The sequence below is a fragment of the Panthera onca genome, chromosome C1 (assembly GCF_046562875.1).
Source record: "Panthera onca isolate mPanOnc1 chromosome C1, mPanOnc1 haplotype 2, whole genome shotgun sequence".
Lineage (NCBI taxonomy): Eukaryota > Metazoa > Chordata > Mammalia > Carnivora > Felidae > Panthera > Panthera onca.
Genome location: NC_138346.1, coordinates 122,524,835 through 122,537,779, shown reverse-complemented (window position 1 = coordinate 122,537,779; position 12,945 = coordinate 122,524,835). Strand labels below are relative to the sequence as shown.

At 45.0% G+C, this 12,945-nt stretch overlaps 1 protein-coding gene across 2 annotated transcripts in view; it reads left to right on the top strand.

Annotated features, from left to right (window-relative positions):
• The window catches only part of SLC22A15 (solute carrier family 22 member 15), an 81,565-nt gene extending 72,202 nt beyond the window's left edge, over positions 1 to 9,363 (top strand). Inside the window, exons 9-12 of one of the 2 annotated variants that reach the window (XR_009607870.3) lie at positions 2,554 to 2,674; positions 4,618 to 4,694; positions 7,669 to 7,857; positions 8,252 to 9,363. Coding sequence is in view for 1 of the 2 variants with exons in the window: in XM_060625503.3 (XP_060481486.1) it covers positions 2,554 to 2,674; positions 4,618 to 4,690; positions 7,669 to 7,857; positions 8,252 to 8,341 (473 nt within the window). In the remaining variant the exon portion in view is untranslated. The remainder of the gene's footprint in view (positions 1 to 2,553; positions 2,675 to 4,617; positions 4,695 to 7,668; positions 7,858 to 8,251) is intronic. The other variant, XM_060625503.3, reaches the window with a different exon arrangement.
• Positions 9,364 to 12,945: the final 3,582 nt, after the last annotated feature.

Here is a 12,945-nt window from a genome sequence, read left to right as displayed (position 1 = left end):
CAAGCCCCGCGTCGGGCTCTGGGCTGATGGCTCAGAGCCTGGAGTCTGCTTCCGATTCTGTGTCTCCCTCTCTCTGCCCCTCCCCCGTTCATGCTCTGTCTCTCTCTGTCTCAAAAATAAGTAAACGTTAAAAAAAATTTAATAAAAAAAAATTCAATTTTCAGGATGGTAATCCCCTAACCTGTTGTTAAAGATGTTAGAGTGTCACTATACAGTTCCAAAAGACGCCATCCTGTATGGATTGAAAACAGTCCCAGAGATCATTTGCAGTAAAGCAAATGTGCACATTTCTATTGGCTTCAAGGCCACTGGATACCTTTTCTTGACATGCTAAGTTTTCTGGAAAATAATTGAAGAATTGCCCTTATTATTGGTTTAATCGATGAGATTGTTGATCTCAAGTGCAGACGTATTTCTCGGGGAAAATGCTGAACGGCATAGTTCTTTTTCCAGAAGCACCTCATGGCCTAAAATAATATATTCAGTCCTTAAGAGAGCTAGCATGTTCTTCCAAATAGCCTGGCAGAAGAGGAGAAAGCCCCAGATGGTCGGGTTTGGCAATGCCTGGGCCACTGTGTTCAGGATGCCGTCTTTAAAGTAGATGAGGATTTATTTCATAGTCAACCAGGGAAGGCGAAGCATACTTTAGGATGGGATGTTTAAATAACCCCCTCCTTAGAAGTTGAAAGAACCTGAACCCAGATTCTTCTCACTAAATTAATTCCTATTGTAGTCCTTCTACTTCGTTGTTCCACAGATATGCAGTGGGCACTGCTGAGTATTGTACTGTGGAAGACGGTATGCCGTGAGGGGCACAGATACAACCAGATACCAGCCTTAGCCTGAAGTAACTCGAAATATTTGGGGCAGACAAGATGGAAAAGTAAGCAACTGCAGAACCATTTAATGGATCAGGACATAGGGACAGTGGAGGTCAAAGGGAGGAAAGGATATTGCTTTTGAGTTATTTAAGGGTGGAGTGGTTTCTATGAGTCCTGCAGGCTGTCCCAAGGAAGGGGACAGGTGTGTTCCATTTGGCAGAAATGTCAGGGGCAATGAGAGGCAATTACTTTGGTGATTAGGACTTCACTGTTGACCTTCAAGAGCAGGACTTTCAGCAGAGGATGTTATTAGAAGTCAGAACGCAGTGAGCTACAGGGCAGATGCATACTCGGCAACAGTGAGTTGCTCGCTCATTGAAGATGTTTGCTAGGGAAGGGGGAAAGGACAGCAGAGTCAATGAGACTTTTTTTTTTCTTAGAAGGAGAAATTGTTATTTTGAAAGCAGAGAGTAGTGGGTTATGGAGAGGTTAAATATGTTTGAAAGGGAATAATTACATTGCAAGATCCCAGGGAGAATAATGTTAATAAAGGAAAGGAGCATGAGATGATTGATAGTATCTAAAAAAAATTTTTTTAGTGTGTATTTTTTTGAGAGAGAGACAGAGCACCAGTGGGGGAGGGGCAGAAAGAGAGGGAGACATAGAATCTAAAGCAGGCTCCAGGCTGACAGCACAGAGCCTGACACGGGGCTTGAACTCACAAACTGTGAGATCATGACCTGAGCCGAAGTTGGATGCTTAAGTGACTGAGCCACCCAGGCACCCTGATAGTAATTTTTTTAAGTTTATTTATTTTGAGAGAGACAGAGACAGCACGAGTTGGGGACCGGCAGCGAGAGAGGGGGAGAGAGAATCTAAAGCAGGCTCTGCACTGTCCGCACAGAGCCCCGTGCGGGGCTCGAACCCACAAAGCCACAAGATCATGACCTGAGCCGAAACCAACAGTTGCAGGCTTAACCGACTAAGCCACCCAGCTGCCCTGATAGTATTTTTGATAGGGAAAGGAACTGCCATAAAATGTATTTTTGTATTTTATATAAAAACATTGCAGTAAGAAACTGAAATGTCATTAGTGGTTAGTGATTCAAGTAAGAAGTTGGGAAAGAAGAAAGATTAAAAGTAGTTCCATATTTAGAGGCTCGTTCTTTAAAGAACATTAATATTTGATACCTTCTGGTTGTAATTTATTGGGATTATTCCTTCTCGTCCAGTGGAATGCCAGGAAATACAAACTGCAGAGAGGAGATTTTCTGGACCTTGCCTCTGTCTGTCCCATATCTGTCAGACTTATTCCACGTGTGCCAAGGCTTGTCATGCTACCCACCATTTCCCGTCACTGGTTGTTGAACAAGGCTGGGAAGGAGAGGCGAGTAGCCCCCGTGGTGGATGAGACTTAACGATCCCCACGAAGCTTGCTTTTAGTAAAGAAGTATTCCAAGAGCTCTGCCATTGAGGAGTGAGCAAGTTCAATTGCCCATGATGACCGCCATTATGGACGACTTCACAGGGATAGCCAAGACGCTGAGAAGATTCGTGTGTGTGTGTGTGTTGTGTGTGTGCTTACTAAACCTTCTGAGTGTGTATTCAGTTTTACCACCTCCTCACTGTTTGAGACCCATATTAATGCCTCTGGCTTAGTTCATAATTGTGTCATTTAAAGGAATTTTTCTCCCAGAAGGACCTCACAAGTGTTAACCCTTGTCCTCCTCAGACACGGGTGTGTTTGCAGTGGTGAACAGCCATTCCTTGTCTTTGCTCGGGAAGCTGACGATCAGTGCTGCCTTTAACGTGGTCTACATCTACACGTCTGAGCTGTACCCCACAGTCATCAGGTATGTCTCACACACCCCGCATGTTTCGCTGTAGATGCTCACAGCAACAGAGGTGTGGTTCTCATTCCACCGGGAGCACAGTGAGTGGGGGCCAGCAACAAGTCAGCGAGCAGCCGCAAGCCCAGAAGCTGTCTGTGTAGACCACACTTTGCCCGCTTGGCTGGGGAAGGCGGAGCTGTGTTTTGGGCCGAACTCCCTTGTGTAAATCGTGAGAGAAGTACTCTACGCAAAGCACATCCCATCACCCAAATGGGGCTCAGTTGCCATTTTTATTTCAGTGGACTTGATTGATTCAGTCACCCAGCCTCTGTCAGGCACAGACAGACAAGAGGACTGGGTCCCCGTGTTCTCTCAGAACCTACATTTTAACACAAAATATACACATCTGTAAAAAGATAATTCCAGGGGCACCTGGGTGGCTCAGTTGGTTGAGCGTCCGGCTCTTGATTCCCACTCGGTCATGCTCTCACAGTTCATGGGTTTGAGCCCCACGTCGGGCTCCATGCTGACAGTGCAGAGCTGCTTGGGATTCTCTCTCTGCCCCTCCCTTGCTCACACCCTCTCTCTCTCTGTCTCTCTGTTCTTCTCTCTTTCTCTTAAAATAAATAAATAAACTTAAAAAAGATAATTCCATATAGTAATAAGTGAACAGGAGGTTTACATATTGATTGTTAAGTGTGGTTTCTAACAAGTAGGACATGCTTATATCAAAAACAACATATTCGATCTGAAGTTTCCCCTTCTAAAAGAAGTCTGAAAACAAAAAATTAAACCCAAATTTGAAGGGCAGGGACCCAGCTTAGTCTTCTCAGAATTGCCTCTGTGAACCCAGCGGGTATTCCCTAGGTCAGCCCTTCCCCAGTCCTTCTGAGGAGCGTTCCAAGTGTTTCCCACATCCATCAGACTTCCTGGTTCTTTCTGCCTATTAATATCAGCTCCCTTTTCCTCCAGTTTTTCCCAGACTGCATGTGATTGACTAGTCATTTCCTAATTATTCCTCTGACCTGTTTTCTCTGCCTGCTGGCTATGAAACTAGGATGATCATTTTGTCCAAATTGGGACACTCTGGAGAATGGATATGGGTGGGTGGGGGGAGCAGTGGTGGATGGCCACCTTTCCTGTAACCCTCCTCGTTCCCATGCCCTACCCCCGTTTGCATGTCCGTACTCCTCACAAACGTCATGTTCCTCGTTCCTATTTATATGCCTGACCCTTTAATCGCCAGTTAGTTGACTTTAACTAAATGGGCAAACTTCTCAGATCATAAAGCCCTAGGTCTCCATGGCTATATTAATTCATAGCCATGAGAACATTTGACACAAAACCCATGAGAACATTTGGCAAGAAATATTCACATGGTCATTTCTGTACTATTCTCTATAGTAACCGCACTGTCCAGTATGGTAGTTACTAGCCTCATGTGGCTATTTAAATTTAAATCAGTTAAAGTGAAATAAATTAAAAATCCAGTTCCTCGGGGTGCCTGGGTGGCCCAGTCAGTTAAGCATCCGACTTCAGCTCAGGTCATGATCTCATGATGGCTCATGAGTGTGAGCCCCACATCAAGCTCCGTGCTGACAGCTCAGAGCCTGGAGCCTGCTTCAGATTCTGTGTTTCCCTCTCTGTCTGCCCCATCCCTGCTCGCACTCTGTCTCTCTCTCTCTCAAAAATAAACATTAAAAAAAAATCCAGTTCCTCATTCTCACTAGCCACGTTTCAAGTGCTCATAGCCGCAGGCATCTAGCAGCTTCCATACTGGACAGCGCAATTACAGAACATTTCCAGCATCTCAGAATGTTCCGGTAGGGAGCACTGCTCTACAGGAGCCTGTGCTTCCTCCACTGTGGGATTCATGATTATAGGTCCACTAAGCCATGGCATCTTTAAATTCTGCCCCCCACCCAGAACTTACTGACTTTCCCCCCTTTTTGTATTCCTTTCAGGAACGTTGGGCTTGGAACTTGTTCTATGTTCTCCCGAGTTGGTGGGATTATTGCTCCCTTCGTCCCCTCACTGGTTGGTTTGTACCTCCTATTTTTGTTTTTCTCCATCCTCTGCTTTAGAAATGCTTATGCTTTTGAGTAGAAAGGGGTAAGGAACAGTTGCCACTTAACGATCAGCCTGACCCAAGTGTGAACCTTGTACCTTCTAGATTAAGGAGCCTTTTAGGTGACGGATCCCTCGGGGCAGATGGACTCGTACCAGAGGCTCTGACTGTTTGCTTCTCTGTATTTACTGGAGCTAATGCCAGCTTGCCCCTTCCCGTCTCCATTCGTAGGTTAGTCACTTAGCGAATATTTTTTAAGCTTCGGCTGTGGACTGGGCTCTGTGCTGAGCACTTCAGCACACATCGTCTCATGTACTATTCACAGCCACCGTGTGAGGCAGCATTATCGTTACCCTCTAATAAAGATGAGAAATGCAGCAGAAGCAGATTAACTTGCCCGATGGCACACCACTTAGAATAAGAAAACTAGGGGCGCCTGGGGGGCTCAGTCGGCTAAGCGTCCGACTTCGGTTCAGGTCACGATCTCACGGTTCGTGAGTTCGAGTCCTGTGTCGGGTTCTGTGCTGACAGCTCTGAGCCTGGAGCCCACTTCACAGTCTGTCTCCCTCTCTTCCTGCCCCTCCCCCACTCGCACTCTGTCTCTCTCTCTCAAAAATAAATAACCATGAAAAAATTTCTTAAAAAGAAAATTAGAAGAGGAAATATGCCTAGCAGTGTGTCTATTAAGAGTTTCTAGCATTTTCTAAAGTTCATGGTCAAAAGATAGACTAAATGGCAGTTCTGAAGATCCTTCCTGAACTTGACACGTTCAGGTTCTGTGACACAATCCGTGGAGTCCTACGCATGTCTGTGCTTGGTCTGACCTGTGGCCTTGCCAGCCAGGACTCGGCAAAGGCTGACTAGACTGGGTGTGCGGATAGCTGTTCGTCACTCGGGCAACTTTTCTCAGCACTCCTTAACAATGCTGGCGGGCCAGGTCCACGGACCCAGCGGGGTTCCCGCAGCACCAGCCCAGAGGGCCCTTGCCTTCACTCAGGATAGAAGTCCAACACGAGCCAGCGGGAGGTGAAAGCAGCATTTACTGAGGATACAGAGAGAGCAGATACACACAAGAGTGAGTGTCCGAGAGACTCAGAAAGGAAAGGAGAGAGTCTCATCGTTGTTCAGGGTCAGGGTTTTTCTTGAGGACGGGGCTCTGGGGGTACGTGTCCTCTCAGGCAGCCAGGAACCGGTTGGATCAAGGATGAGGGGCCAGGTGTTACACCTTGGAAGCAGGGGATCTTGGCCATGAACTGTCTACCCCAGGGGTCTGGAATACGCGTGCGATAGCTTCCCCTGGTCATTCTCACTTGCCCCTTCCTTAGATGTTATCTGTTCTAGAGAAATCATTAACTCCTTGTCCCTTACAAGGACATATGCTGTTTACATTACAAGGCATGTGTAAAGTGGAGTGAGGGTACAGGTCCTAGGAAGACTAGAAACAGGTAAAGCAGCAAAGCCATGAAACAGCTTTCTCTCTCCCCGGGTCCCTTCGGTTTCCCTGTCTCACTAGTACAGGAGGATGTCTTGGAAAAGCCTTTCCTTTCTTTCTTTTTCTGAGTTCACTTCCTTCTCATGAGTATCTCTTTCCGTGTTTCATGCTTAATTTTACGTTACAAGACCATCCTCTCATACGGATTTGCTCCGTTCTGCAAAATGTGTCTGACACCAGGTGTTTGTCTCTAAAGATCTCCGACTTTGGATGGCCCTCCTAGAACGTTAGAAAACCCAGCACTCTGTCTCTCCTGATCCCTGCTCAGTTGAGAAGAGATCAAAGTGTTGTGTCTCCCTTGGTTCAGCAACACACCCACAGTGTTGGACGTGTGTTTCCATGTGGGTGGCAGAGGTGAGATTCTCCCCTCCCCGCTCCCCATCACCTCCACTCCCCCCTGCCCTCTTCTCGATCATCTCCATCGTCTCTTTACTTCAGAAAAATCAGGAACTCATTAAATCCGAGAGGAGATCCTAACTAGTTGTGGTCTCATCCACAGAGTTTGGAAGCCCAAATGAGAAGATGATAATACCATTCTTGTGCAGGAATTTAAGAATGTTAATCAGCTCAGAAAGGCCCAGAGCAGCATCCCAAAGGCAGTTTTCTGTGTTATCTTTGAACCTGTGTGTGCCTAAAAATTTTTTTTAACACTTATTCATTTTTGAGAGACAGAGACAGAGCACACGTGAGGGAGGGTCAGAGAGAGAGGGAGACACAGAATCCGAGGCAGGCTCCAGGCTCCAAGCTGCCAGCACAGAGCCCGACTCGGGGCTCGAACTCACAAACCGTGAGATCATGACCTAAGCCGAAGTCGGAAGCTTAACCGACTGAGCCACCTGGGTGCCCCGAACCTGTTTGTGTTTAAAGAAACTATGTAAATATTCCCGAGAATGTCTTTTGGATCTCTGACGCAATGCTTGAATTACCGTGTTCGGTTCAGGTAGTTTCCAAACCACACGGGTGTGCTAGGTTCTTCAGGCTTCTCTTTTTCTTTTCGGGGTGTTTACACCCTTAACCCCTGTCTTCCTGGTTACGGTGCTGAATGAATGAGTGAGCATACGTGGGATTGTTTGGCCGATTCCAAGGCTGAGAACGTCAAAGTTCACCGGGCGCGAGTATCTGGGGAGTCTCCTAAGTGAAAAGTACGTGGAGATCCCCGTGTTATAAGCGAGTCACCTGAAGCAAAAGCAGTACCCACCCCACTCCTTCTGATCCCCATACCTCTGCTGCCTTTTTATGTTCTCGCTCTCCCTTCTGTGTGGCCGAGCAACCACTCGGTGATTTTCCAGGGTACCTCTCGTTGGGGAACAAGTGGCTGACAGTACATTCTAGTGGGGAGGCGCGAGTTGGGTAGTAAATGTGGCAGCTCCTCGGTCATAAGACTACTGATGTCATGTGCTGGGAGACGAATACTGAGTTTTTGTATGTTTTTTGTTCTACTCTCTGCCCCCACAGAAATATGTGCAGTGGTCCTTACCCTTCATTGTCTTCGGAGCCACCGGCCTGACTTCGGGCCTCCTGAGTTTATTATTGCCAGAAACCCTTAACAGCCCATTGCTAGAGACATTTTCTGACCTTCAGGTGTATTCATATCGGAGGCTGGGGGAGGAGGCATTATCTTTACAGACCTTGGATCCCCCACAGGTATGGCGGTAGTTTGTTTTTTTTTTTTTTTAACGTTTATTTATTTTTGAGACAGAGAGAGACAGAGCATGAACGGGGGAGGGGCAGAGAGAGAGGGAGACACAGAATCGGAAGCAGGCTCCAGGCTCCGAGCCATCAGCCCAGAGCCCAACGCAGGGCTCAAACTCACGGACCACGAGATCGTGACCTGAGCTGAAGTCGGACGCTTAACCGACTGAGCCACCCAGGCGCCCCAGCAGTTGATTTTTTGAAAGAAATAAAGATGGCTCGTGATTCATTTACTTTCTTAGAACACTTTAGGGCCAATTCTTAGGGGAAATAAATGTCATAAAAATGCATCTGTCTGTCGAATGGCAAATAATAATTTGGTCCTTGCTCTCCTTTCCTATTTCAGTCTTCAGACAAGGAGAACACTTTAGGGAGTGAGAGTGAGGAAGAGGAGGAGTTTTTCGATGCGGATGAAGAAACACAGATGATTAAGTGAAGAGCCCCCGAGCCCCCGTCACAAGCAGATGATCTCCTTGCCTCTGGTCAAGGCAGGCTTTTCTGGGAAACTTCAGAGAGTTGTCGAAATACAGGCTTGAACATACATGGAAGGTACTCACTCCTTATGGGCTCGTTGTTTTCATGCACCAAGGAAGATGGAGAAGACATCGCATGAGAGAAACATCACCATATCAGGGGAACAGTCGTCCAGAGTTCACGTTCAGTTCAGAACCTTGACATCTGGCCAGGTAGCTCAAATCCACATGCGGAGGGGAAAGCTAATTTGTTTCTGGAAGTCTGATCGTGTTGCTTATCTTTCCTCCTGACCTAAAGGCAGACATGTAAAATTTCTTCTCACCACACTAGTGGGATAAGAGAAACCACCCTTCACATCTCATCTTAATACCATATCTGACGCCTCCCCCTTACCATTTGTGCCTCACTCACCAGGAATCTCTTGAGGCAGATTGGCGTTAGCATTTCACTTTGGTGCCAGAGGAAAAGCACTGAGAGGTGACTGTGTGTGGCCTGAGGCCTCCAGCTTTACCCTAACTGATGAGACCTGGGTCCTCAGCTTGGTTCCCAGGCTAATGGTTGGCTTGAACTCCTTGTGCCGTTGGTCCCACAGACAATCCACTCGGAAAAGCCAACTGTATTTAAGGGATTCTCTCAGAGCCAAAGGTGTGGCTGCAGCTGCTTGTTCACTCCCTTTGACACTCAACTTGGGTCATTTCTTCAGTTACGACTTGTGTGCACCTCCAGGAAAATTTCCATCTCAGATTCTAGTACCAGCAATAACTTCAGAACTGTGTCAGTAAGTGAGGAAGCTTTTTAAAATGGAGGGCAGTTAAAAAATGACATGTTGAGGGGCGCCTGGGGGACTCAGGCAGTTAAGCGTCCGACTTTGGGTCAGGTCATAATCTCTAGGTCCGTGGGTTCAAGCCCCATGTCGGGCTCTGTGCTAACAGCTCTGAGCTTGGATCCTGCTTCAGATTCTGTGTCTCCCTCGCTCTCTGACCCTCCCCCCCCCCCCCCTCACAAAAAGAAATAAACATTAAAAATTTTTTAAAAAGTGACATGTTGAGCACTTGGATGTTAGGGGGGAAAAGGTGCTTTTTTAAAAAAATTTTTTATGTTCATTTATTTTTGAGACACAGAGCATGAGCAGGGAAAGGACAGAGAGAGAGGGGGACACAGAATCGGAGCAAGTTTCAGGCTCTGAGCTGTCAGCACAGAGCCCAATGCAGGGCTCGGACCCACAAACCCGTGAGATTGTGACCTGAGCCAAAGTTGGACGCTTAACTGACTGAGTCACCCAGGTGCCCCAAAAGGTGCCATTTTTTACAAGGAAGAAAAGAACGTGACCTTTCACAATTTTGTGTTCTATTTTGGGCATTGTGCAACGAGGCACTTGGGTAACATTTAAGAGCTTGAACACTTCTAGTCCCAGATCAGTCTCTGCCTATTTAGTCAGAGTGGAAAGCAAGTAATTTCATAGGAAATGGTTTTCTGCGAAGTACCACCAACTTTCAAATAAATCGGTCGCACTTAGTTTTCTAAAATCATATGCTGAAAATCTGTTTCCCTAGAAACTTGAGTGCTCTCTCAAATAGGAGTGGTACTAACCTGGAGTCAACAGGCTTGCGCAGCATTGCTTTTGGTCACTTTCCCAACGAGGAGCATTTCTGTTTCTTCAGAATTTCTCTTTCTACTAGCTCTTGGAGAGAAGGGAATTGCATTGGAAGTAAAGAGAAGACGTCATTGTGACTGCTTCTGGAAATCTTGGGGGCATCCCCCCCAGTTGGCTCTGACACTTCCCTGTCCTCTTCCACATTAACCTCATGGTTTGCACTATATTACCCTCTACCTTTGTGTTCAGGTATTTTTCTGTCCTTTATGCCCTTGATCATGTTTTAAGTTCTTCATAAATAAGGGCCATCTTTACTGCTGTTTGTTTCTCTCTGCCGTGCCCAGAAGAATATGGGCCCTAGACCCAGCGAGGACCTAATAAATGTTACTGTTCCTAGCCATCAAGAAAACGGTGGAATTCTTTGCAGTATCATTTTTATAAATCCCAGATCAGGCAAATCTGACCCAAACCCCCAAACTGTGGAATCCTGCCTGTTTTTCTCTGGCAAATGGAGACCCTGCCCACCACGAGGAGAGGAAGAGAGAAAGAACTTACAAGGACACTTAGAAGCTCTTTTTAATGGTCAGGCGTTAAAAATAAAACAACGATCTAGCATATATGTGCTCTTTGGTCAGTTAGCACGGCCTTTGCATTAGAAGAGGAATACATCCCGTTATAGAAAATTTGGAAACTAGAAGGTAAAAAAAAAAATCTGTCACTCGTAGGCCCAACGCCCAGAGGCAACCAGTGTGGTGGCTTTGTTCTAACTGAAGACCAGTTGGGAACCCATCTCTCGGTTGGCACTGGGGTTCCCTCTGCCTCTGGCTAAATAGAGGAGGATTCTATTAGCCCCATCCCTGGGTATCGTCTTTTCCCAGGTATGGGGTGGAAGAACGGAAGGAGGACACACAGTTTGAACACATGTTACTTAAACAGGCCAGGCAGGTGATCAGCTGCTCGTGTCAGCTAATTAGGTAGTCGTTTCTTTCTAGATGGTCTTCTGGGGAAGTTTAATAATTACTGTGTGTTCACTGTACTGCCTTTTATAAAATCAGATTTTGTTTCCTTTTGGTATTAACTGTCAAAGACTGCACATGTGTGTATTCGCATTGAGTAAATGATCAGAAAGCTAATTTACAGGTAACATAATTTGTTTGTGCAGGTGATTGGTAAAAAGCATCCTTTTAATGTTTTTATTGCATTCAAAATTAAATTTCTTTTCTCCTCACAAGCAGCTAGAGAAATGTAAGACGCTTAAAGGTCAAAGGTCTTATAACAGCTGGTTCGGAACCTTGGTACCACACTGATATGTTAAAAGATACTGCGCTGTAGTTTCCTGATTTGGTGAGTGAAAACCACTGCCCGTTGAAAATGCAGTATTTGTCATTTGGCTGCTTTCGAGCAATATGGACATTCTTTAGTATTTAAAAATGAGCAAATAGGGACGCCTGGGTGGCTCAGTCAGTTAAGCGTCTGACTTCAGCTCAGGTCATGATCTCCTGGTTGATGGGTTCGAGCCCTACGTTGGGCTCTGTGCTGACAGCTCAGAGCCTGGAGCCTGTTTCAGATTCTATGTCTCATTCTCTCTCTGCCCCTCCCCCACCCGTGCTCTGTCTCTCTGTCTCTCAAAAATAAATAAACATTAAAAAAATTTTTTTAAAGGAGCAAATAATCACAATACAACAAAAAAGCACATGAACGTGTCTGGGGCACTGCTTACGTGAATATAATCTGGGCAGGTGTTTTTGTGGAGGTCAAATTGATGAAGATGCTGTTAGTAGATTTATATTCTCAACAAAAACATGGAAATAATTGTCACTAATATATCAGAATTAAAATACAGCTCTCCAGTAGGACTTAGTCCTCTGTTATAAATTCTTATTAGATTATTGGTTCTGAAATTAGAACAGTGTCTATAAAGGATTTTTTTTAAATAAACTGCAGGTATTTAGGCTTCCTATTAATTTAATAAAGAATCACAAAGCATAGGTCTATTTTGTTGTTAGAGAATGACTCAGGATGTATAGTAGCATCTTTGACAAACTGGGCAAATACAGAATCTGCTGGAAATTACGGGTGGTATATGTAGCAGGGGCTGTAGCAAGAGAGTCATGGCCCAATAGCTAGGGCACAACAGGTAACTATAAAAATATTTTTAGAGAGAAAAATGCAAAGATAATATAGTGTTGGAAAATTCACCTGTGTCACATATTAAAGGAGAAAGAACTTAATGATTACCTCAATATATATGTAAATATTATTTGGCAAAATTCACCTATTCAAAATAAAAGGTATTAGCAGATGATGAATCAAAGGAAACTTCCTTAGCAAACTAAGGGATATTGTAGAAGACGTGATGAATTAGCACACAGTGTCTCTACACCTTCCTGGGACCTTGGCCTCCAAACTTTCTTGATCATGACCCACAATAAGAAATGTTTTCTTTTTTAATTTTTATATATATTTTCTTTCTTCCTCTTATTCTTACTTTCTCTTTCTGTTATCCCTTATTTATGTGTTTAAAATATTTTTTTTACTTTCAACCTTTTATTTGGTAGCATTTTTTTTTGGTATTTTAATTTAATTTTTTAAATTTACATCCAAATTAGTTAGCATATAGTGCAACAGTGATTTCAGGAGTAGATTCCTTAATGCCCCTTCCCTGTTTAGACCATCCGCCTTCCCACAACCCCTCCAGGAACCCTCTGTTTGTTCTCCATATTTAACAGTCTCTTCTGTTTTGTCCTCTCCCTGTTTTTATATTATTTTTGTTTCCCTTCCTTTGTGTTCATCTGTTTTGTCTCTTAAAGTCCTCACGTGAGTGAAGTCATGATTTTTGTCTTTCTCTGACTAATTTCACTTAGCCTAATACCCTCCAGTTCCATCCATGGAGTTGCAAATGGCAAGATTTCTTTCTTTTTGATTGCCGAGTAATACTCCATTGTACATACGCCATACAATATGCCTTCTTT